This window comes from Chinchilla lanigera, unplaced genomic scaffold (assembly GCF_000276665.1).
Source record: "Chinchilla lanigera isolate Chin_1 unplaced genomic scaffold, ChiLan1.0 scaffold00034, whole genome shotgun sequence".
Lineage (NCBI taxonomy): Eukaryota > Metazoa > Chordata > Mammalia > Rodentia > Chinchillidae > Chinchilla > Chinchilla lanigera.
In genome coordinates, this window is record NW_004955435.1 from 2151453 (window position 1) to 2169271 (window position 17819).

Below are 17819 nucleotides of genomic sequence, written 5' to 3' on the forward strand. Positions count from 1 at the left end.
TTGGTTTTTTTTCTGAACATGAAAAAGTAAAAAGGGAAATAATTCAGAATTTTGATTAAGCATAGGAAGCCTTCGACAGTGAAGTCAAATTCATATAAAGTGTAATCTCTACATAAACTACAAAAGGTGGTGGACAACAAAGGATCTGGGGAGGAGTCAGAAAAATTTAGCTAAGAACAGTTTTATGAAGTCAGAAACTGCTTGTAGCCGTTTTGTAGACACTGCAGCTAACTCAGGGCTACTTTTCCAATCTAAAATGGTCATCTTGCGCACAGACAGTAAAACTACCCTTTAAAGATACCAGATTTGATTTCAGTTAATTCTCTTTGACTCTAGATTTCAATCTTTCCATGAAGGGGAGAGCGTATAGACCAGTGGTGGCGAACCTATGGCACGCACGGCACAGTGGGCTGTTGGTGTCACTGAGCTCTAAGAGGTTCCCCATCACCCGCACAGACTTTCAAAGGCCTACCATGCTTCCCTTTTATTTCTTCTCTTTGCTTATAAGCAGGATTTGCAGCCCTGGAATCCAGGTGTTTTTTAAAAAACCACAAATTCTTGAAAACAACCATTCATTAAAGTAAATTAAAATGATGTAATAATTGGTGCAATAATTAGAAATTCCTTGAATGGATAATAAGGCTATATTTTTATACATTATTGTTAAACACCAGAGTTTTTTTAAAATAGAAAATATTCTTAAAATTGTGAAAGAGTCATTAAAGTTAGGAAAGAAAGAAAAATATGTCTAGTTTAGCTAGTGTGCAATAGTATAATATTGATGCCACTAAAAAAATCACTTTACATAGAGCCAAGTTTTCATGTATCATAGTCTGGCTTTCAAGTGAATAGTGATGGAAAATTAAAAATTAAATTAAATAAGAAATATTTCCCACGCATCCAATGAAAATTAGAAAACAGTATGCAAAATTGTTATTCTCTAAAGTGAACTATCAGTACAGTTAGAGCACCGAAGACTGCATATACATGGTGAGTACAAGAGAGTTAACTCGTCGGCATTCTTGAGGAAATAGAGTCATCATGCTGTTCCAATTATTCTTTGTTCTCTAGTTTTCGTAAAATAATACATTTCCTGACCACATTAAAAGAATCCATTTAGCTTGAACTAGCTCCATCAGAGGGGCTTTGATTATTGTTAAAAATTGATTTGGTTATCTGAGTCCAGTGAATGGCCACCACGTGAGCATTATTCTCCACAGCAAATACCCACTACGCTTTCTCTTTCTGTTGTATTTCAGAATTTTCTATTAACTTCAGTGATAAACCCATCCAAAAAATAATTTAAAAAATTACCCACACTCTCCATGAAGGCACAGGTCATAGTTGTACTTAGACGAACCGATGGCTTCCTATAATTTCTGACATCCTGAATCAAAGTCCTTAAGAGATTGAAGTGTAATGGCAATATCATTAAATGAAATTATAGAAAGCCATAGTCAGTGGGTAAAAGGTAATAAAGGGACTTATACATTCTATCTGCAGGCAATAGAAGGAGGTAACATTTTACTATGAAGCCTACCACTAAAAGAAACTGACTGACTCAGTCTGTGTTGAGGATATAATACAAATTCCTGAATAGATTTTGTAGTAGAAATTGCAAACCCATGCTTAAATCAGAGGAAAGGCATATGGTACTGAGAAGGTGAGATGTGTGACTAAGAACTAAATTCAAACTTAATAAAAATTAGTATTAATTTATTAAGACTCCCTCTTCAACATATTTTAAAGGCAATTATTTTTTGCTTACTCTTCTCCTCATGAATAAGTAATTGGCAATTTGAAGCAAACTTCTTTAGTTCAGAGTAGCCTCTCAAAAGATTTTAAGATCTCAAGTATTTAAGAAGAGTTTGAAAACTAATTTAATGAGAAAGTATTTATACATTTAAACACCTTAAAGTTACTGATAAATTTCATTTCTTTTTATAGCTCTAATTTACATATTATAACAAATGAACAGCCATAAAGTAAGATGAAAAACCATGGATTTCAAAGACATATAAATTCATATAAATAAATTAGAAGTCAGTTGAACTGACTGACAAAGTTATGAGCAGCTATCTAGGAGCACAAATCTGTAATCAGTTATGAATCTTATTTCTAGGACAGAATATTTCATATGGTTGCACTGTAATAGTCATTTTTTATACCAAAGTTGTATTAGGGAAAGATATGGAACACGCAAGTTTCTCTCTAGCTAATTCCTTAGTTTTTATCATCAGTGTTCACTGGAGCATTTTCTCCAATTTTTTGTATATATTTAAGGTAGAAAAGGTGTTTCCATGTGTGCACACATATTCAAATGTTTAATGAATTCAAGCCAATCAATACATGCCTCATTCCACATTGTTGTTGTTATCGCTATCCTTATTATTTGGTGGGAAGAGTACCTAAAAGCTGTACCCATGGCAGATTTCTAGTATCCAACATTACCAACCAGAATCTTCATGCTGTAGTTTAGATCTCTAGACTCCCTCCTTCTATATGACTGAATCTTTGCACTCTGAAGTACACCTCCCCACATCCCTCCTCTCCTTGCCACCCACTCACTGTTCTGTCCTGTTTCTGTGCACTTGATCTTTTATTTTTAAGGTTCCATATATAGTAAAAAGGCACGAAAATTTTTTCGGTGTCTGCCTTAATTCACTTAGTATAACATCTGAATTCATCCATATTGTTGCTAATGGTAAAACCTCCTTTTATTAAGGATAAACAGGGAAGTATTTTTAAATTTTATCTGTAATATATAATATGTCCATTCATCTGGTGACAGACATTTATTGTGTCCATACTTTGGCTATTGTGAACAGTGCTTCATTGAACAGAGAAATGCAGATGTATCTATAAGGTGCTAATTTCATTTTCTTTGGGTATTTACTCAGAAGAGGGATTGCTGAGTCCTACTGCAGTTTGCTGTTAATTTATTCAAGAGTATGTACATTACTTTCTATAATGGCCACACCAGCTTACAACTCCCCTCCGTCTATATGCTTCAAACACCTGTTATCTTTTGTCTTTTTAATAACAGATATTCTAGCAGGTACGAGGTGAGATATTACTGGGGATTTTATTTTCATTTCCTGGTGATTGGTGACGATGAACACCTCTTCATTTGTATGCTCATTTGTGTGTCTCCTAGGGAGATGTCTATTCAGGGTCTTTGGTCATTTTCAATATTATTTGTGTTTCTTTTTTGTTTCTCTTTATATATTTTTCTCTTTTTGCTACATAGAGTTGTATGAGCTCCTTATACAGTCTAGATATTAACACCTTAAAAAGATATATGGTTTGCAAATATTTTCTTCCAATTCATAGACAAGTTTTTCATTTTTTGTTTGTTTCCTTTGCTGTACAGAGCTTTTTACTTTGATATAATTTTGGTTTTTATCACTGTTTTTGCTACCTATCTAAAAAATTTCATTTTTCAGGCCAATGTTGGTCTAAGAGATTCTTTCCTTGTATCTCCTTCTAGGAATTTTATAGTTTCAGATCTTATATTTAGATTTTGAGATCATTTTGTGTTGATTTTTGTGTATTTAACTAGATTGAATCCTATTCCATTCTTTTTCATATGGACACTCAGTTTTCTCAATGCCGCTTATTGAAGAAAATGTCCTTTTCTGCACTGCATTTTCATAGTGTCCGTTATGGTGGATACACTGTGTCAACTTGAGCAGTCTAGGCTGTTTGCCTCCTCCCCTTGTGCTCTGGTTGTTTTTGCTGTCTTCTGCTGCCATGAACTGTTGCCCTCTGCCATGTGCCACTCTGCCTTGGAGTCAGCTGAGTATGGTCTGAAACCTCTACAAACTTTGAACTTTCCTTCCTGGTTTTCGGTTTTTCTGGTTTTTCGGTTTTTCTCCGGTACCGGGAACCAAACTCACGACCTTGTGCTTGCCAGGCAGGCGCTTTGCCAGTGAGCTAAATCCCCAGCCCCTGAACCTTCCTTCCTTAATTCTGGGTGTCAGGTATTTTGTCTCCGCAATGAGAAAAATGTAACCAGCACAGAATTTGGTACCAGGAGTGGGGTCTTGCTATAACTGTACCTGACCATATGGTTCAAGACCCTTTGGAAATGGCTTGTGGGAAAAGTTTGGAAAGGTTCAGAGATGTCGCCTGAAAAAGTACAGCTGGAATGCTTTCAGCTGTTCTATATGAGACATTCTGGTCAAAGCTCAGAAGACCAGAAGGCTAATAGAAATCCTGCCATAAAGACCAGGAGGTTTTAAAGTTTTGGGAGATTTTTGCTGGGAAAAAGGACTGCACTGGGTGCTGGGCTCCAGATAAAGTATGTTATGGCTTGGCAGAAAGTTTGTCTGCTTTTTGCTTGTGTCCAGAGACTTTGCCCAAGCCTGAGGCTAAGGGTGGTGGACTAATTAATCTGGCAGAAGAAATTTCAAGGCAGTCAAATGTTGGGGCAACACAATGGTTATTGTTGGGGGATTTTAAGCAGATCTCTGTTGAGAATCAAGGACAAAGAGCCCAACAGGATGGTTTAAAATGTCATGAGTTTGGCCAAAAAGGAAGCTCCAGTAAAGCTGGGGGCTACACAGATAGAGCTGAAATCTTGATTGCTGAGAAGGAACTGGAGAATAGAAAAGGTGGCCTGAGGACATCACCAGAAGCTGCAAGTCTCCACCCTTTACAGGCTCAAACCTGCAAAAGTAAAAGACTTTGCTTTGAAGAGAAAGCCACAGAGCACCATGTTCCAGATTGGTGGTGGCACAGAGAACTTTTTCCTCAGAATCAGATTCACAGTCCTCAGCAATCCAAGTACTCAATCCCTACAGCCAAGAGAAAAGGAAGCCTGGCTACTGCTCCAGCTGGCAGTAGGCCCTGGCATCATCCATGTGGCACTAGTTTTAGCTATATGCAGAATACAAGAGTTCTGAGGTTAAAAAGTCTTCCACCTATATTTCAGAAGGCCTGAGAGGCCAATATGTGAAGCTATGAGTATGACACAAAAGGTTCAGTGGAGACCCCAGAAGTTTGGAAAAGCCAGAAATGTACATTGCCTAAGGAAAGCTGCAAGGAGGAAGTAAAATGGGCCTAAGAGAGAAGCTATGGGTTCTACAAGCACCAGAAGTGCCATAGGGGCAGAGTCACATGAGCCCTTTGCAGCTCACAATTTACCACAGATTGCTTCAGATGTTCGACGTGGAACTACAGGGCTTAATGTCTGCCCTGCTGGATTGTGGACTTCCTTTTGTCCCAGTGCTTTGTATCCTCCTGTCTGTGTCTTTTGGAATGGTAATGTTTATCTTGTGCCATGGAATGTTGGAACTGTTTAACTTTTCATTTGTGTAGGGGCTTGCAAGTAGGAGTTTGCCTTACATCTCAGAGGACACTTGATACTTGGACTTTTCAGCAATGCTGAATCTGTTAGGACATTGGCAACTTAGAGACAAACTAAAATGTCTTTTGAAAAAAGGGATGTAGATAAGTCTTTGGGGGTCCAGCAGGGAAATGTATATGGTTCTAACGTCTTTGTATCTGGAAACTGGTTTACAGAAATGTCTTTGGTTGCCAAGTTGACAAGGGGTGGACTGTTATAGTTGATACGTTGTTTCAACTGGAGGAGTCTAGAGGCTGCTTGCCTCCTCCCTTGTGCTCGTGTTGCTTTTGCTATCTTCTGCCACCATGAATTGTTGCCCTCTGCCATATGCCACCCTGCCTTGGAGCCAGCTGAGTATGGATTGAAACCTCCACAAACTGTGAGCTGAATAAACCTTTCTTTCCTTAATTCTAGGTGTCAGGTATTTTGTCTCAGTAATGAGAAAAAAGTAACCAAAACAGTGTTCCTGCTAAAAATTACTCCACTCTATGTGCCTGAGCTTTTTCTGGGTTCTCTATTCTCTTAAATTAGCAGATGTATCTGTTTGTATTTCAATACCACAGTTTTCTGATTACTGTAGATTTGTAATATAATTTAAAATCAGAATGTGTGTTAGTTGAATTTATTTTTTTCCCTCAAGATTTCTCTGGTTATTCAGAATTTTTTGTAAGTTTTGCAATATAAATTTCAAGTTTTTTTTCTATTTCTGTAAAAGATAGCACTCTTTAAGAAGTTTGAAAAAGAATAAACTAAGTGTAAAGTTAGTAGAAAGAACTAAAGATCAGAACAAAAATAAATTAAATAGAGATTTTAAAACAACAGAAAATGTCCACAAACCTAAAAATTGATATTTGAAGAGGCAAACTGGACAAACCTTTAGATACAATAAGAAAAAAGAAGATTCAAACATATTAAATCAGAAAAAAGAGGAGAAATTACAGCTGCTAGCAAAGAGATACACAGGGCTGCAAGAGACTACTATGAACAATTAAATACCAACACATTAGATAACACAGAAAAATGGCTACATTTCTAGAAAAAATCATGAAGAGGAAATCTGAATAGAACAATAAAGAATAACAAGATTATGTACATAATAAAAAATCTTCCTTTAAAAAAGCTTTGTTTTGTTTTTGTCTATGTTGTTGGTATTCTGCTGTTGTTCTTTTTCAAATTCTCTTTAAAATAAAAAAATAAATAACTCTGCACTCCCTAAAAAAAAAAAAAGCTCAGAATCAGATGTCTACACTGCTGAAATCTACTAAATACTTAAAAAGAAACTTGTAGAAATCCTTCACTAACTCTTACAAAGCAAACTAAAGAAGAAAGAATATTCTTGAACTCATTTTACAAGTCAGGATTATTCTGATAGCAAAGCCAGTCAAGGACTCTTAAAAAAAAGAAAATTATAGGCCAATGTCCCTGATAAATATAGATGTAAAAATCAACAAAGCAACAGCAACCCAAATTCAACACACATTAAAAAGAGCATTCACATAATCAAGGGGGATTTATCCCTTGACAGTAGGGATGATTCAGGAACTGCATGTGAAATTTAACACTCTTTCAAGATAAAAGCTCAACAAACTACATATCAGATGCATGTGCCTTGATGTAATAAAGGCAGTCACACCTAATGGTAAAAAGTTGAAAGCTTGTTCTTCCTTGATGCAAAACAACGCAAAGACAATGATGCTTCTTACTTCCATTCAGCTCAGTACTTGAAGTCCTGGCCAGAGTCATACGGCAAGAAAATGAAGCAGAGGACATCCAAAGCAGAAAAGACGTTAACGTGTCTCTATTTGCAGATGATACACTCTTTTCTTTTTTTTATAAAAAGAAATGAATGTGATTTTATTTAAGGCAATACTGGGCTCCTTCATGGATCACCGCCTCAATATTTACACTGCTCCAAACCACTGGTTTCTATTACACTCACAAAGGGTTTCTTAAAAGACTATTGTTGAAAAATTTCAAAGTAGTAAATTCTTTATTCACATTTCATGAACTCATGCCAACTATATTCAACTAAACTCAATGGGGTGTGTGTAGGTAGAGGAAACTATTAAAGAATCTAATTTTGTATGGATATACCACTCAAAAATCCCAAATGGAAAATTTATACAGCAGTGTTGATTCAATGCGCCTACTTTGTGAAGCAAAGTTTTGAGATAATCTTGAAAATAAATGTTTTGCATAAAAATCATTGAGCAATGACATTGTCTAGATTTAGTTCAAAAGTTCTTAGTTTAAAAACAAGGTTTTAAATTTTTGATCATTTACTTAAAAATTAAATTTTCAATTATAAACATGCCATTTAATAGTTTAAACTTATAGACTGCTGGCAGCAGCAAATATACCAAAAATATGTAGTGGACACAATCTTACATGTATAAAATCCTAAAAACTCCTCCAAAAATAAAAAAAAAATCAATAAATTTCTATGACATAAAATTAACATAAAATCAGCAGTGTTTTGATATACTAACAGCAAACTATCAGGAAATGAAATCAGAAAAGCAATCTTATTTACAACAGCTTAAATAGGAATGAATTTAAAGTGGCAAAACATCTGTACATTGAAAACTACAGAACATTGATGAAAGAAAGTAAAGAATACACAAATAAATGGAAAGATGCCACGTACTCAAGGATTGTAAGGACTGATATTGTTAAAATGTCCCTATTACCCTAAGAAATATACAGATTCATACAATTTGCATTTTAAAAAATTCACTGGAGGGGCTTTCCAGGAAGAGCAACAGGCCACTGACTGTCCTCTCCACCCAGCTGTGCCACAGGAGCCGTCCGGCGGCAGGGCCCTGTCTGTGGGTCCTGGCGAGCATCCTGGGCACTGCAGGAAAGAAGAACAACGCAGAGCAGTGAGCGCCAGTAGCTCGGCTTCTCCAGCTAGGTGTCCGAAGTATGGAGGACACACGGTGGGAGAGGAACTGAGGTGAGTGGAGGGTAGGACCTGACAGAGGAAAAGAAAACAGGACTGCGCAGTACTGTAACTGATTACCCCAGAATCGAGGCCATAGGGGCAATCCTGACTCAGTGGACAGTTTAAGCCGGTGACCTTGTCTGCTGAATGCACCCTCACACCCAGGGAGCGGGACAGCAACAGTGCCTAAGCCAAGAGCGCAGCCTGAATCAGACTGCAAAAACGCCTGCAACCTGCCAGAAAGTGTCCTGCCTCTGAGTTAACCCCGAGTTTGGCAGTGAAGGGATCAGAGAGTCACTGGGGCAGGAGGGCTGAGATTCTATGCCAGAGAAACCACGCGGGAATCAGTATACAAGGCCTCCCTGGAATGCCTCGTCCGTGTTCCCACGGGACATTGGCTCTGATTTAATAGGTGATTCGGTTCTCTTCTTCATCATCTCAGCTCTTCACCTAGATTCTTCACCTCACACCCCTGAGATAATACTATTACATATATTGTTATTCTTTTTTCTAAACGTGTAAACACCACCTCCCAAGTTTTTAAATGTATCATAGTGAGCCCTCATAGCCACTCAAATCTTCACTAGCATAATTCCTTGACTCTCCCCATTGTAAGCCTTTGGCCTTTTCATATCGTGCCTAGCTCACTGTCCTTCCCATAAGCAATTTTTCATAAGCACACAGCTGTCCTCAATCACAGAGTGAATCTCCTTTTCCCCTTATCTCACCCTTGCCCACAGACAATATCCTCTGGAAATTCTCAATACTAAACCTTCAACTGAAAGTCCTCCAGTAAAATCTTTTGGAAAACCGTATCAATCTTTTCTTTTCATCTCCCACTGGTCTCCCTTTCAGACCTCTCCCTTAGTGCCGAAGCTACTCATCCAACACCCCCATTCTCCCCACCCCGCCTCACCTACCTCACTGCAGAGTGACCACAAACACTAACCCGTCAGAGTGCGGACAAAGAGCAGACAAAGGAGGACAGCGACCGCATGACTAGCAGAGAGAAGTGCTGAGAGACTGAATCTGTGGATGCTGTTATAAACAGAAGGAATTCCTTCAGCAAAACAAGGGACAGAGACTAAACCACTTAAATAACAGAGTAAATACTAGCCCAGGACACACAAAGATGAAAATGACTCATGGGGAGGCAACACGCTAATAAGCCACAAACTCTCCTCACTTCTGTAGTCCCCAATGTGCAAAACCCCCACCAAAGGGGAGGAAAAAGGAGGGGGACACATAATTTAAAAAGAAATGTAAGTAGGAGAATGGGAAACCAGGAAAAATAGATGTCCTACTCCAGCCCCAACTCCCCCAACGCAGAGCAAGGTCACAAAAGGAGAAGAAAACAGACACCAGATGGCAGAGATCGATGAAAAGTTCTCAGGAAGGATGAATAAAGTAGATGAATTCACAAAGAAAATAACTCAAAAGTTTACAGCAATTACACTTAATATGCCCATGGTGAATTTTGGCAACATAGGTAAAAAGCTGGATGAATTAACCAAAATGTTCAAATTTGAATGAAAGATTCAACAAAGATATGGAATCCTCAACAAGATGTCAAGTTGAAATACCTCAAATAAAAAGCAGTATAGAATTCATATACTGCGGTGATGACCAACATGAAAAACAAGTGACTGATATTGAGAACAAAATAATGAATTAAGATAAAGAGCTAAAGCAGACACAAAGAAACTACGAGAATGAGAGCACTATGCAGCAGCTAGTGGGTGACGACAAGAAGACAAATCCAAGGTTAAGCAGAATTAAAGGAGATCTAGACAATCGCACAGATGGATTCTACAGCATGCTTGCAAAAATTATGCAAGAAAATTTCCAAAACATAAGAAAAGATTTTAAAATACAAATAAGCAATGCTTATAGAACACCAAATAACTATGATGAAAGGAAAAGCTCTCTAAGGCAAATCCTGATTTAATTTACAGATATCCAGCAGCAAAACAAAACAACACAACCAAAACCCCAGAATTTTAAAGGCAGCCAGAGAAAAAGAAAAAATCACACACAAAGTTAAACCAATTAGAATCACAGCAGACTCTTCAGTACAAACATTAAAGGCCAGAAGAACTCAGGGTGATGTATTTCCAGCCCTAAAAGCAAATAACTTTCAACCCAGATGAATTTACCCAGCAAAGCTATCCTTCTAAATAGATGGAGAAATAAGGTTTTTTATGAAAAAGACAGTCTCAGAGGATAAGAGTGCAAAACAGCTTAGGGAAAATACTCAAGAACAGTCTTGACAGAAACAACCTCTAAAAACACACAGAAAACCAGTGAGGTCAATGGAATAAACAGCAACAAAAAAAAAAGACCAGAAAGGAAAATAAATGATTACCAACAGATAAAGAAGGCAATGATAGTAGATAACCTACATATCTATGCAAGACATCTAAATACTAGCAGCCTCAACTCCCCAACCAAGAGACGCAGACTGGCACACTGGATCAAAAAAACAGAATCCAAAAATCTGTTTTATTCAAGAAACTCATCTAATCCAAAAAAAAAAAGAAAAAAGAAAAGATATTCATAGTCTAAAACTTAAAGGATAGAAGCAACATTTTATGCACCAGGACCCTGGAAACAAGCAAGTGTAGCAATTCTAGCATCAGACACATAAATTTCAAGATAAAACTGATTAGAAGTGACAAAGAAGGTCACTACATACTAATTAAAGGAACAGTCCAACAAGAAGAGATCACATTGAGAAATACATGTGCCCCAAGACTGGAGCGCCTATCCCCATAAAAATCCGTCAAAGAGCAGGGGTCCATTCTGAAATCCATCTCATAACCCGTTTACATCTTTCTAAACCACGCATTACTTTGTGCCCGTGAAAATAAGTTCAGGTCACGTTCACGCCCGGTACTTGTTAGCTTTTGGATTCATTTTGAAGAAATCGGTCCCTACCCCTCTTTCCTTCCTGATGTCCAGAGGTAAATTCTGTTATGATTTCCTTTCTTTTAAGGAACTTTCACCAATCATTTTTAGTTAAAGTCTCTTGGCAATAAATTCTTTTCATTTTTCCTTAGCTGGGAAGGTCTTGGGTTTCCTTCATGCCTAAAGAAATAGCATTCGTCATTGACATTTATTTTACTTCAGCACTTAAAAATGTGTTTCCCCTTCCTTTGGGACTGCAGAGTTGCTGATGAGATTTCCACTGTTCATGGAATGTTTGCCCCTTAGGTAAACCATCCTTTCTCTTTTGCTGCTTTCAAGGTCTCCTCTGTTTTCAGGTTCCAGCAGTTTGACTCTAACTGTATGCTGGTCAGGATCTCTTTGGGTCTGTCCCGTGTGAGGGTCCCTTGGTTTCTGGAATCTGTAGGTTTTTGTCTTTTGAAACCAATGAGAGTTTTCAGCCACCGATCCCTTTCCTCCCCACCTTCACTCACAAGGCCTCCGCAGCTCAGCCAATTTGAATGCTGCGGTTTTCCTTGCGGGCTCGCATCTCCCCACGGCTGTTCACTCTTCTCTCCTAGTGCTCAGACGGGCTGATTTCTATTGCTCTGTTTTCCAGTTCACTGATTCTCCCTTCCCTTCCTTCCGTCCTGCTGTTCATCACAACTGAGCTTTGCATTTCAGTTACTGAATTTTTGTAGACCTAAAATTTCCACTTATCTTTATTTAAATTTTCTATTTTTTGTTGAAAGATTTTTAAACAAAAATTAGTTTCAAGCATGTGTGCAATTAGTTATAAATACAAGTTGATTGTATCCTCTCTTACATCTCTGTCAGGTTACTGAAGTTTTGCAGTCATTTTGGTATTAATAACTATTGATTTGAATTGGATGTCTTTCTGTATAAAAATGGTTTTTGATTGAAATTCTGACATTTGGTGTGTTAAGAGACTCTTGATCTCATTTAAACTTACTTTTCAGCTGGCTTTCCTCGACATTATCTGGCAGGGAAGGGAAGGATGCCGCCCTGATAGAACCGAGGCCTTCTTGACTTCTTCCCATGGGGCGAGACTCCAGTTCTGACTGGAGGAGGATGGAAGCAAGCCTCCAGAGACACCACCCTGGCTGGGAGGGGCAGCAATGTGCTGCTGCAACCCTCCGCTTGGCCTTCACTGATGCCACGGGGAGGAGGAAAGCACAGTAATCTTATTCAACACAAAAATTATGAAAGCCCTAACACCCTCCTACATCTGCTCTGCACCATCTCAGAGGGGAAGGGACACCTCATGACTCACCAGGACAGAAGGTCACCCTTCCTGCATGTACGGAAGATGCCGCCCAGTGGAGATGCAGGGCTGCATGGTGAGTGAGGAGACCCCCACACTAGGGTAGCCTACTTGTACTTTGTATAGATGGCTGTAGGGGTGAAGTTTCTATCCATGATGTTGGCTGAGATGTAACAAAGATTGTCCAAAAGTTGACTGTCTTGCTAGAGCGTTTTCTTTCTGGGTCTTTAGCAGAGAGGAGAGAATTACTTTTTAATCTGTACCTGTTGTTTCTAGGTTGCTAGCCTACTTTGACTCCAAGTATGGGATAGACGAGGAAGCAAACAAATTAAAAAACTGACCGCTGCATATATGCAATATATACATCTCCCTATATGTTAATAAATATTTCATGATGCGATGTTAATTCTGACCATTAAATTAACAGTAAAACATATTTGCAGATTACTGTTTCTTTAGCCAGAGGACATAAGTGATTGTAAACACCCTGCATTCAATTACCATCAATACTTTGCAGTGAGAAGTCACATTAATGGGGTATTACTTGAGAGTTTGCGGTCTTGCAGTTACGTACAAAAATGTATCCTTGTGTCAGTCAGAACCAAAGCCCAGCATGCACATCGGGCTCATCAGAGAAATGCTTCTATGCTGAAATGTGCCAACAGTACTAGACACATGTTGAGGAACATTATGAAAGAACAAGTGTACAAATAATAAAAATTATGCAGTGTGTACTATTTCTGGAGGTGCAATGAAGAGTAGAATTTACCACATCTAAAGCATTGTCTTTGTAAAGACAATGATAGAATTTTGTTCAGTTTTGTACTACAAGAAGGGGAACAATCAATATATTTTTATATTTTAAAGTTAAAAAGCCAATAATGTTTTCTCTCTCTGCCAGGAAGTCCCAAGTCAAATTTGGTCATCTCAGTCCCTCATGATGCTGATCATGTACTGAGCTTATCTTTGATTTGATGTTTTTTCCAATGGATGTTTTACTTTTACTTGGGTTTTCTCATGTATCTGGATTTTTTTCCAAGTAGTACAGTATGTATTTGGCACAGACAGAAAATTAGGGCCCAGAACTCCCCAAAAGTTACTTCAAATTTTTATTTTCTCTTTCTTTCACCTTTCACAGCTGCAGCTACCCCAAAGGCCTTGTGTCCGGACATATGAAGTCCCTGGGAGACATTGCTTGGGGTGCAGTGCAGGTGGCTGGCAGGTCCATGCCAGGTGACTCCATCCCACAACCTCTCTGGGTGACGTTGCCCCTCTGCAGCTATCTTCCACTGGGTCCATGAATAGCCTCCCGCACCCGCGACTAAACAGAAAATCCACGGTTAACTAGCAGAATGTTGTACATGAGCACGTCCCTTTGGTCCATAGAGATAACCTCCCTTACAGCCTTAAGGGTGGAGGATACACTGTTCCTCCTTATGCTGCTGTGTAAGTCGTCAGGCTTCTTTTGGATGGTACGTTTTGCCTGTTCATGCCATCTATGTTGAATAGCACAAGCTGAACTGGTACACTGACAGATGGTGATGATAAACACTGCTGTCACAGAAAAAAGCCAGCAACCAGGTCTGGTAACACTGACAGTAGCCAGCAACCAAAGAACAGGAGAGTGAAAATGGAGAATTTCCCTGGAGCTGCCATCACTGGAAATGTTCCTGAGGTCTGTCAATAGCTACTAGACCCAGGAGGTGACAGATGTATAACAATACACATCCACCTTTATAGTATCACTCAGAGCCCATAGCCCTGACATTCAAAACTTAAGGCTGTTGACATTAAAAGAGCTGCACTTTGCCTATTCCTGACTGCTGTCCAAACTGAGGAAAAGAACCCTCACCCAACTGGAAATAGCACCCGCTGTCATTTCTTTTAGAGATAGATGTGTGAATGAACATATTTAAAAAACAAAGAGTGCTTGTAGGCTCCCCCTATTCAACACAACAGGAAATGAAGTTCAGTTCTGTTCCTAAATCACAAGAGAAACTTAACATATTCTGCCCTTTTAACTTCGCAGTATTTCCTTCAGTAGAATAATATAACAGGCTTTGGTCATATAATACATATTGTATCTGTGAGACGGACAATACGTAAAATCCAAGCACAGCAAGTACTACCTGGAGGACCGACGCTCCACCATGGAGAAACTGAAGTCCACTTTCGGCTGAGTCAATCCCACCAGTGGCCAAAATGGGAAATCCGGGCAAAGCGCGGGCAATGGAGGTTACAGCTCTCAAGGCAATAGGTCTGATTGCTGTTCCTACAGAAAGCAAGGATAATCAATTTTTAGCAGACTGAACACTATGACGTGCTGCCTTATATTTACCATTAGGTAGTGCCCTGCAGGAATTTCAAATTCCCTTATCTCTACTAGCACATGTGGACATCATGTATAAATGTTACGTTTTAATGTCAGATAATTTGTCAATGCACGTGCATTTATTTTAAGAACTTTGATGGTCTTGTTGAATGCTGAGAAGTTACGCAGTGGGTACAGCAATCCTAGAACTTTTGCATAAAATACACTTGATATACAGTAATGTGTAAAGATCATATGGAACACTCAAGCATCTGTTTGTGAAAAGATCAAGAAACAGAAGGTTTTGAAAAGGAAAGAACAATCCACACACAGTACATAAGCAGGCATGAAACTGTGTTATGTTCCTGCGAAGTGTAAAGCAACTGTTGTGAGCGTAGACACTGTAAAATGAGCAAGGTGCCAGTGCCTCCACAGATCCCACATTGCTTTGCGCATGCATGCTCTGTAATTTGAAGAGACATCATGAGCTTAATGTAATTTCTCATGCGTTGGAAAATTTTAACTAAGTTAAAGAGAACTGAGTAGGATCAAATTTTCTCTCTCTCTCTATGTATCTATCTATCTGTCTATCTATCTATCTATCTATCTATCTATCTATCTATCTATCTATCCATCTATACGCCAGGCATGGTAGTGCATGCCTGTAATCCCAGTACTCAGGAGGCTGAGGCTGGAGGATTATTGAGAGTTCGAGACCAGCCTGGGCTACAAAGTGAGCTCAAGGCCAGCCTAAACTGCATAGTGAAATTCTGCTCAAAGACAAACAAACAAACAAACAAACAAACAAACACAAAAACCCTCTCTTTATATAGATAGATAGATAGATAGATATAGACATTCAATTAGCCAGACACTGTGAATATATCATCCCCTAAGCTCTTAAAAACATAGGTGGGCAGAACACTGGTAGTTTTAAGCATGCACATACTGTACTAAAGCTCCTTTAGATCCTGAGACTCTCAAGTGTTAAATACCCCGGAGAAAATTAATGCTTTTACAACAGAGTAATGTAAGTTGACTTTCCTGTTGTTCATTCAAAAGTCAGCAGTTCTTTAAAGGTATGTTTAAATTAAAGACAGCTCTACTTGTACAACAATTCGACATTATCCTAAGTCAGGCCCCAACAAAAAACACATGTATCAGGTCCAGCCCCTTTTAGCATTTCACCATCATTTTCACAAGCACAGTCAGTATTATTAATACATACAGATCCACACTCTCATTTCCAGAAAGCACACAGACTAATTAGAGTGTATGTGTCTTGAAACCGATATCTTTCAACTTGGAAGGGATGCAGCCTCCACAGTTCCAGCTGCTATACTACGTTCTAGAGAAAGCAAAACTATGGAGGCGGTGAACAGGGAAGAGCGGAGGAGTAGGCAGAGCAATGAAAGTACTGTAAAGGTAGATGCATGATGCTGCACATCTGTCTTAATTCATACAAAGTACAACACCAAGAGTGAAATCTGACAACAGTAAACTTTGGGTGTGTCAGTTTAGGCTCATCAATTTTAACAAATATATTACTGTGGAGAAGTTGTTAATAATGAGAGAGACTATGTGCCCCAGGGCAGCTGGTATGTGGAAACGCTTCGTACTCCCCTCAATTTTTCTGGGAACCTAAGGCTTCTCTAAAAAGATACATTAGAAAAGGACCTCAGTGACATTCTTTTTCATCTTGTCCATATCCACTTCAGATAGAACAAAAAGCATGCATAATAGATGCTTCGGAACTCAACACAAAGCTTGTTGCTCTTACACTAAGGAAAAAAAAACCTTTATTTATTAGTATTTCTCAAGAGTATTCAAAGCTGGCACTTTAGAATACAAAGTATTAAATTAAAGAAAATTAGAAACTGGACGTCAAGACTTACTTTTTATATAAAACTATTTACCAATAATTTCTGTATAGTCTTCATGTTTGAATCATAAAAAGCCAAAGATACTGAAGAGGAGAATTTCTATTAAGAATACATATATACATCATAGATACACAACTACAGCTACATTAAAAGAAATCCAAATGAGAATAAAATTTAAAGAAAAGCATTTTTACAGAAACCTAAAACTTAAACCTTCACACAGATATATACCTATCTCTGCACAATATAACTGACATGTTCAACACATATTAAGCTAAGGGATTCTTTATATACATGTCGCTTTGAAGTAATAAAGAAATATTGGAATCCCCCCTCATTTAGTTGACCCAAGAGACTAAAGAAAATTTGAACTAAGTAGATAAATAATTTATTTCTAACTGCACTGTTAGAAGACTATCATTAACACTAAGGGGTAAAATTTCAAAGTGGTATACAGGGATTTGGCCGCACATTCCAATTGATATTAATGGACATCAAATGGCAAAATCCCAGGACACAGCTTTGAACATTTAACCAGTTATATTTAAAGGGCAACATTATTACACAGGTGTAAAAAACATCAGCAAATCTTCACTGGCCTTTAAGGATGTTTAATTAGGTCAATACGACATTTTCTAGTCTGCATTTTTCTTCCTTTTCTGAAACTTTTCTAATCTACCTAATGAACATAAAAACCTTTCAAACTAATAAAGGAATCTTTTAAAAAATTAAGGGTAATTATAGTTTCAGAGAAAATACGATCTAAAAATGAAGAAATGTATCCTTCTGTTGCTGGGCAATACTAAATTTTTAAAGTAAGCTTTTATTTCCACCATAAACTTCATTTGATTTTTAAAAGTAACTCAACTGATTTAATATGACACTAATCTACCTGTTCTCTGCATGTTTATGGTAAAATAGACTTTATAAATGACATTCATTCACCAGGAATAATTTCTGGAAGGAAACTGAAGGTGTAGAAAAAGATCTTTAAAAATTGTAATATAGAAATTTCTTTTTAGATTTAAGACTCCAGAGATGAAGGAATAGTAAGTTCAATATAAAATAAAACCTTTAGTCTGCAGGAAATACATACGAAAGTATAATACAGACTTGTACAT

General features: G+C 38.0%; 1 protein-coding gene across 1 annotated transcript in view; it reads right to left on the reverse strand.

Annotated features, from left to right (window-relative positions):
* Window positions 1-17819, reverse strand: part of Dpyd (dihydropyrimidine dehydrogenase) — a gene marked incomplete at its 5' end in the record, with an annotated part of 793723 nt that overhangs the window by 144268 nt on the left and 631636 nt on the right. Inside the window, one exon of the mRNA XM_005389092.1 lies at window positions 14634-14776. Within this exon, the coding sequence (XP_005389149.1) occupies window positions 14634-14776 (143 nt within the window). The remainder of the gene's footprint in view (window positions 1-14633; window positions 14777-17819) is intronic.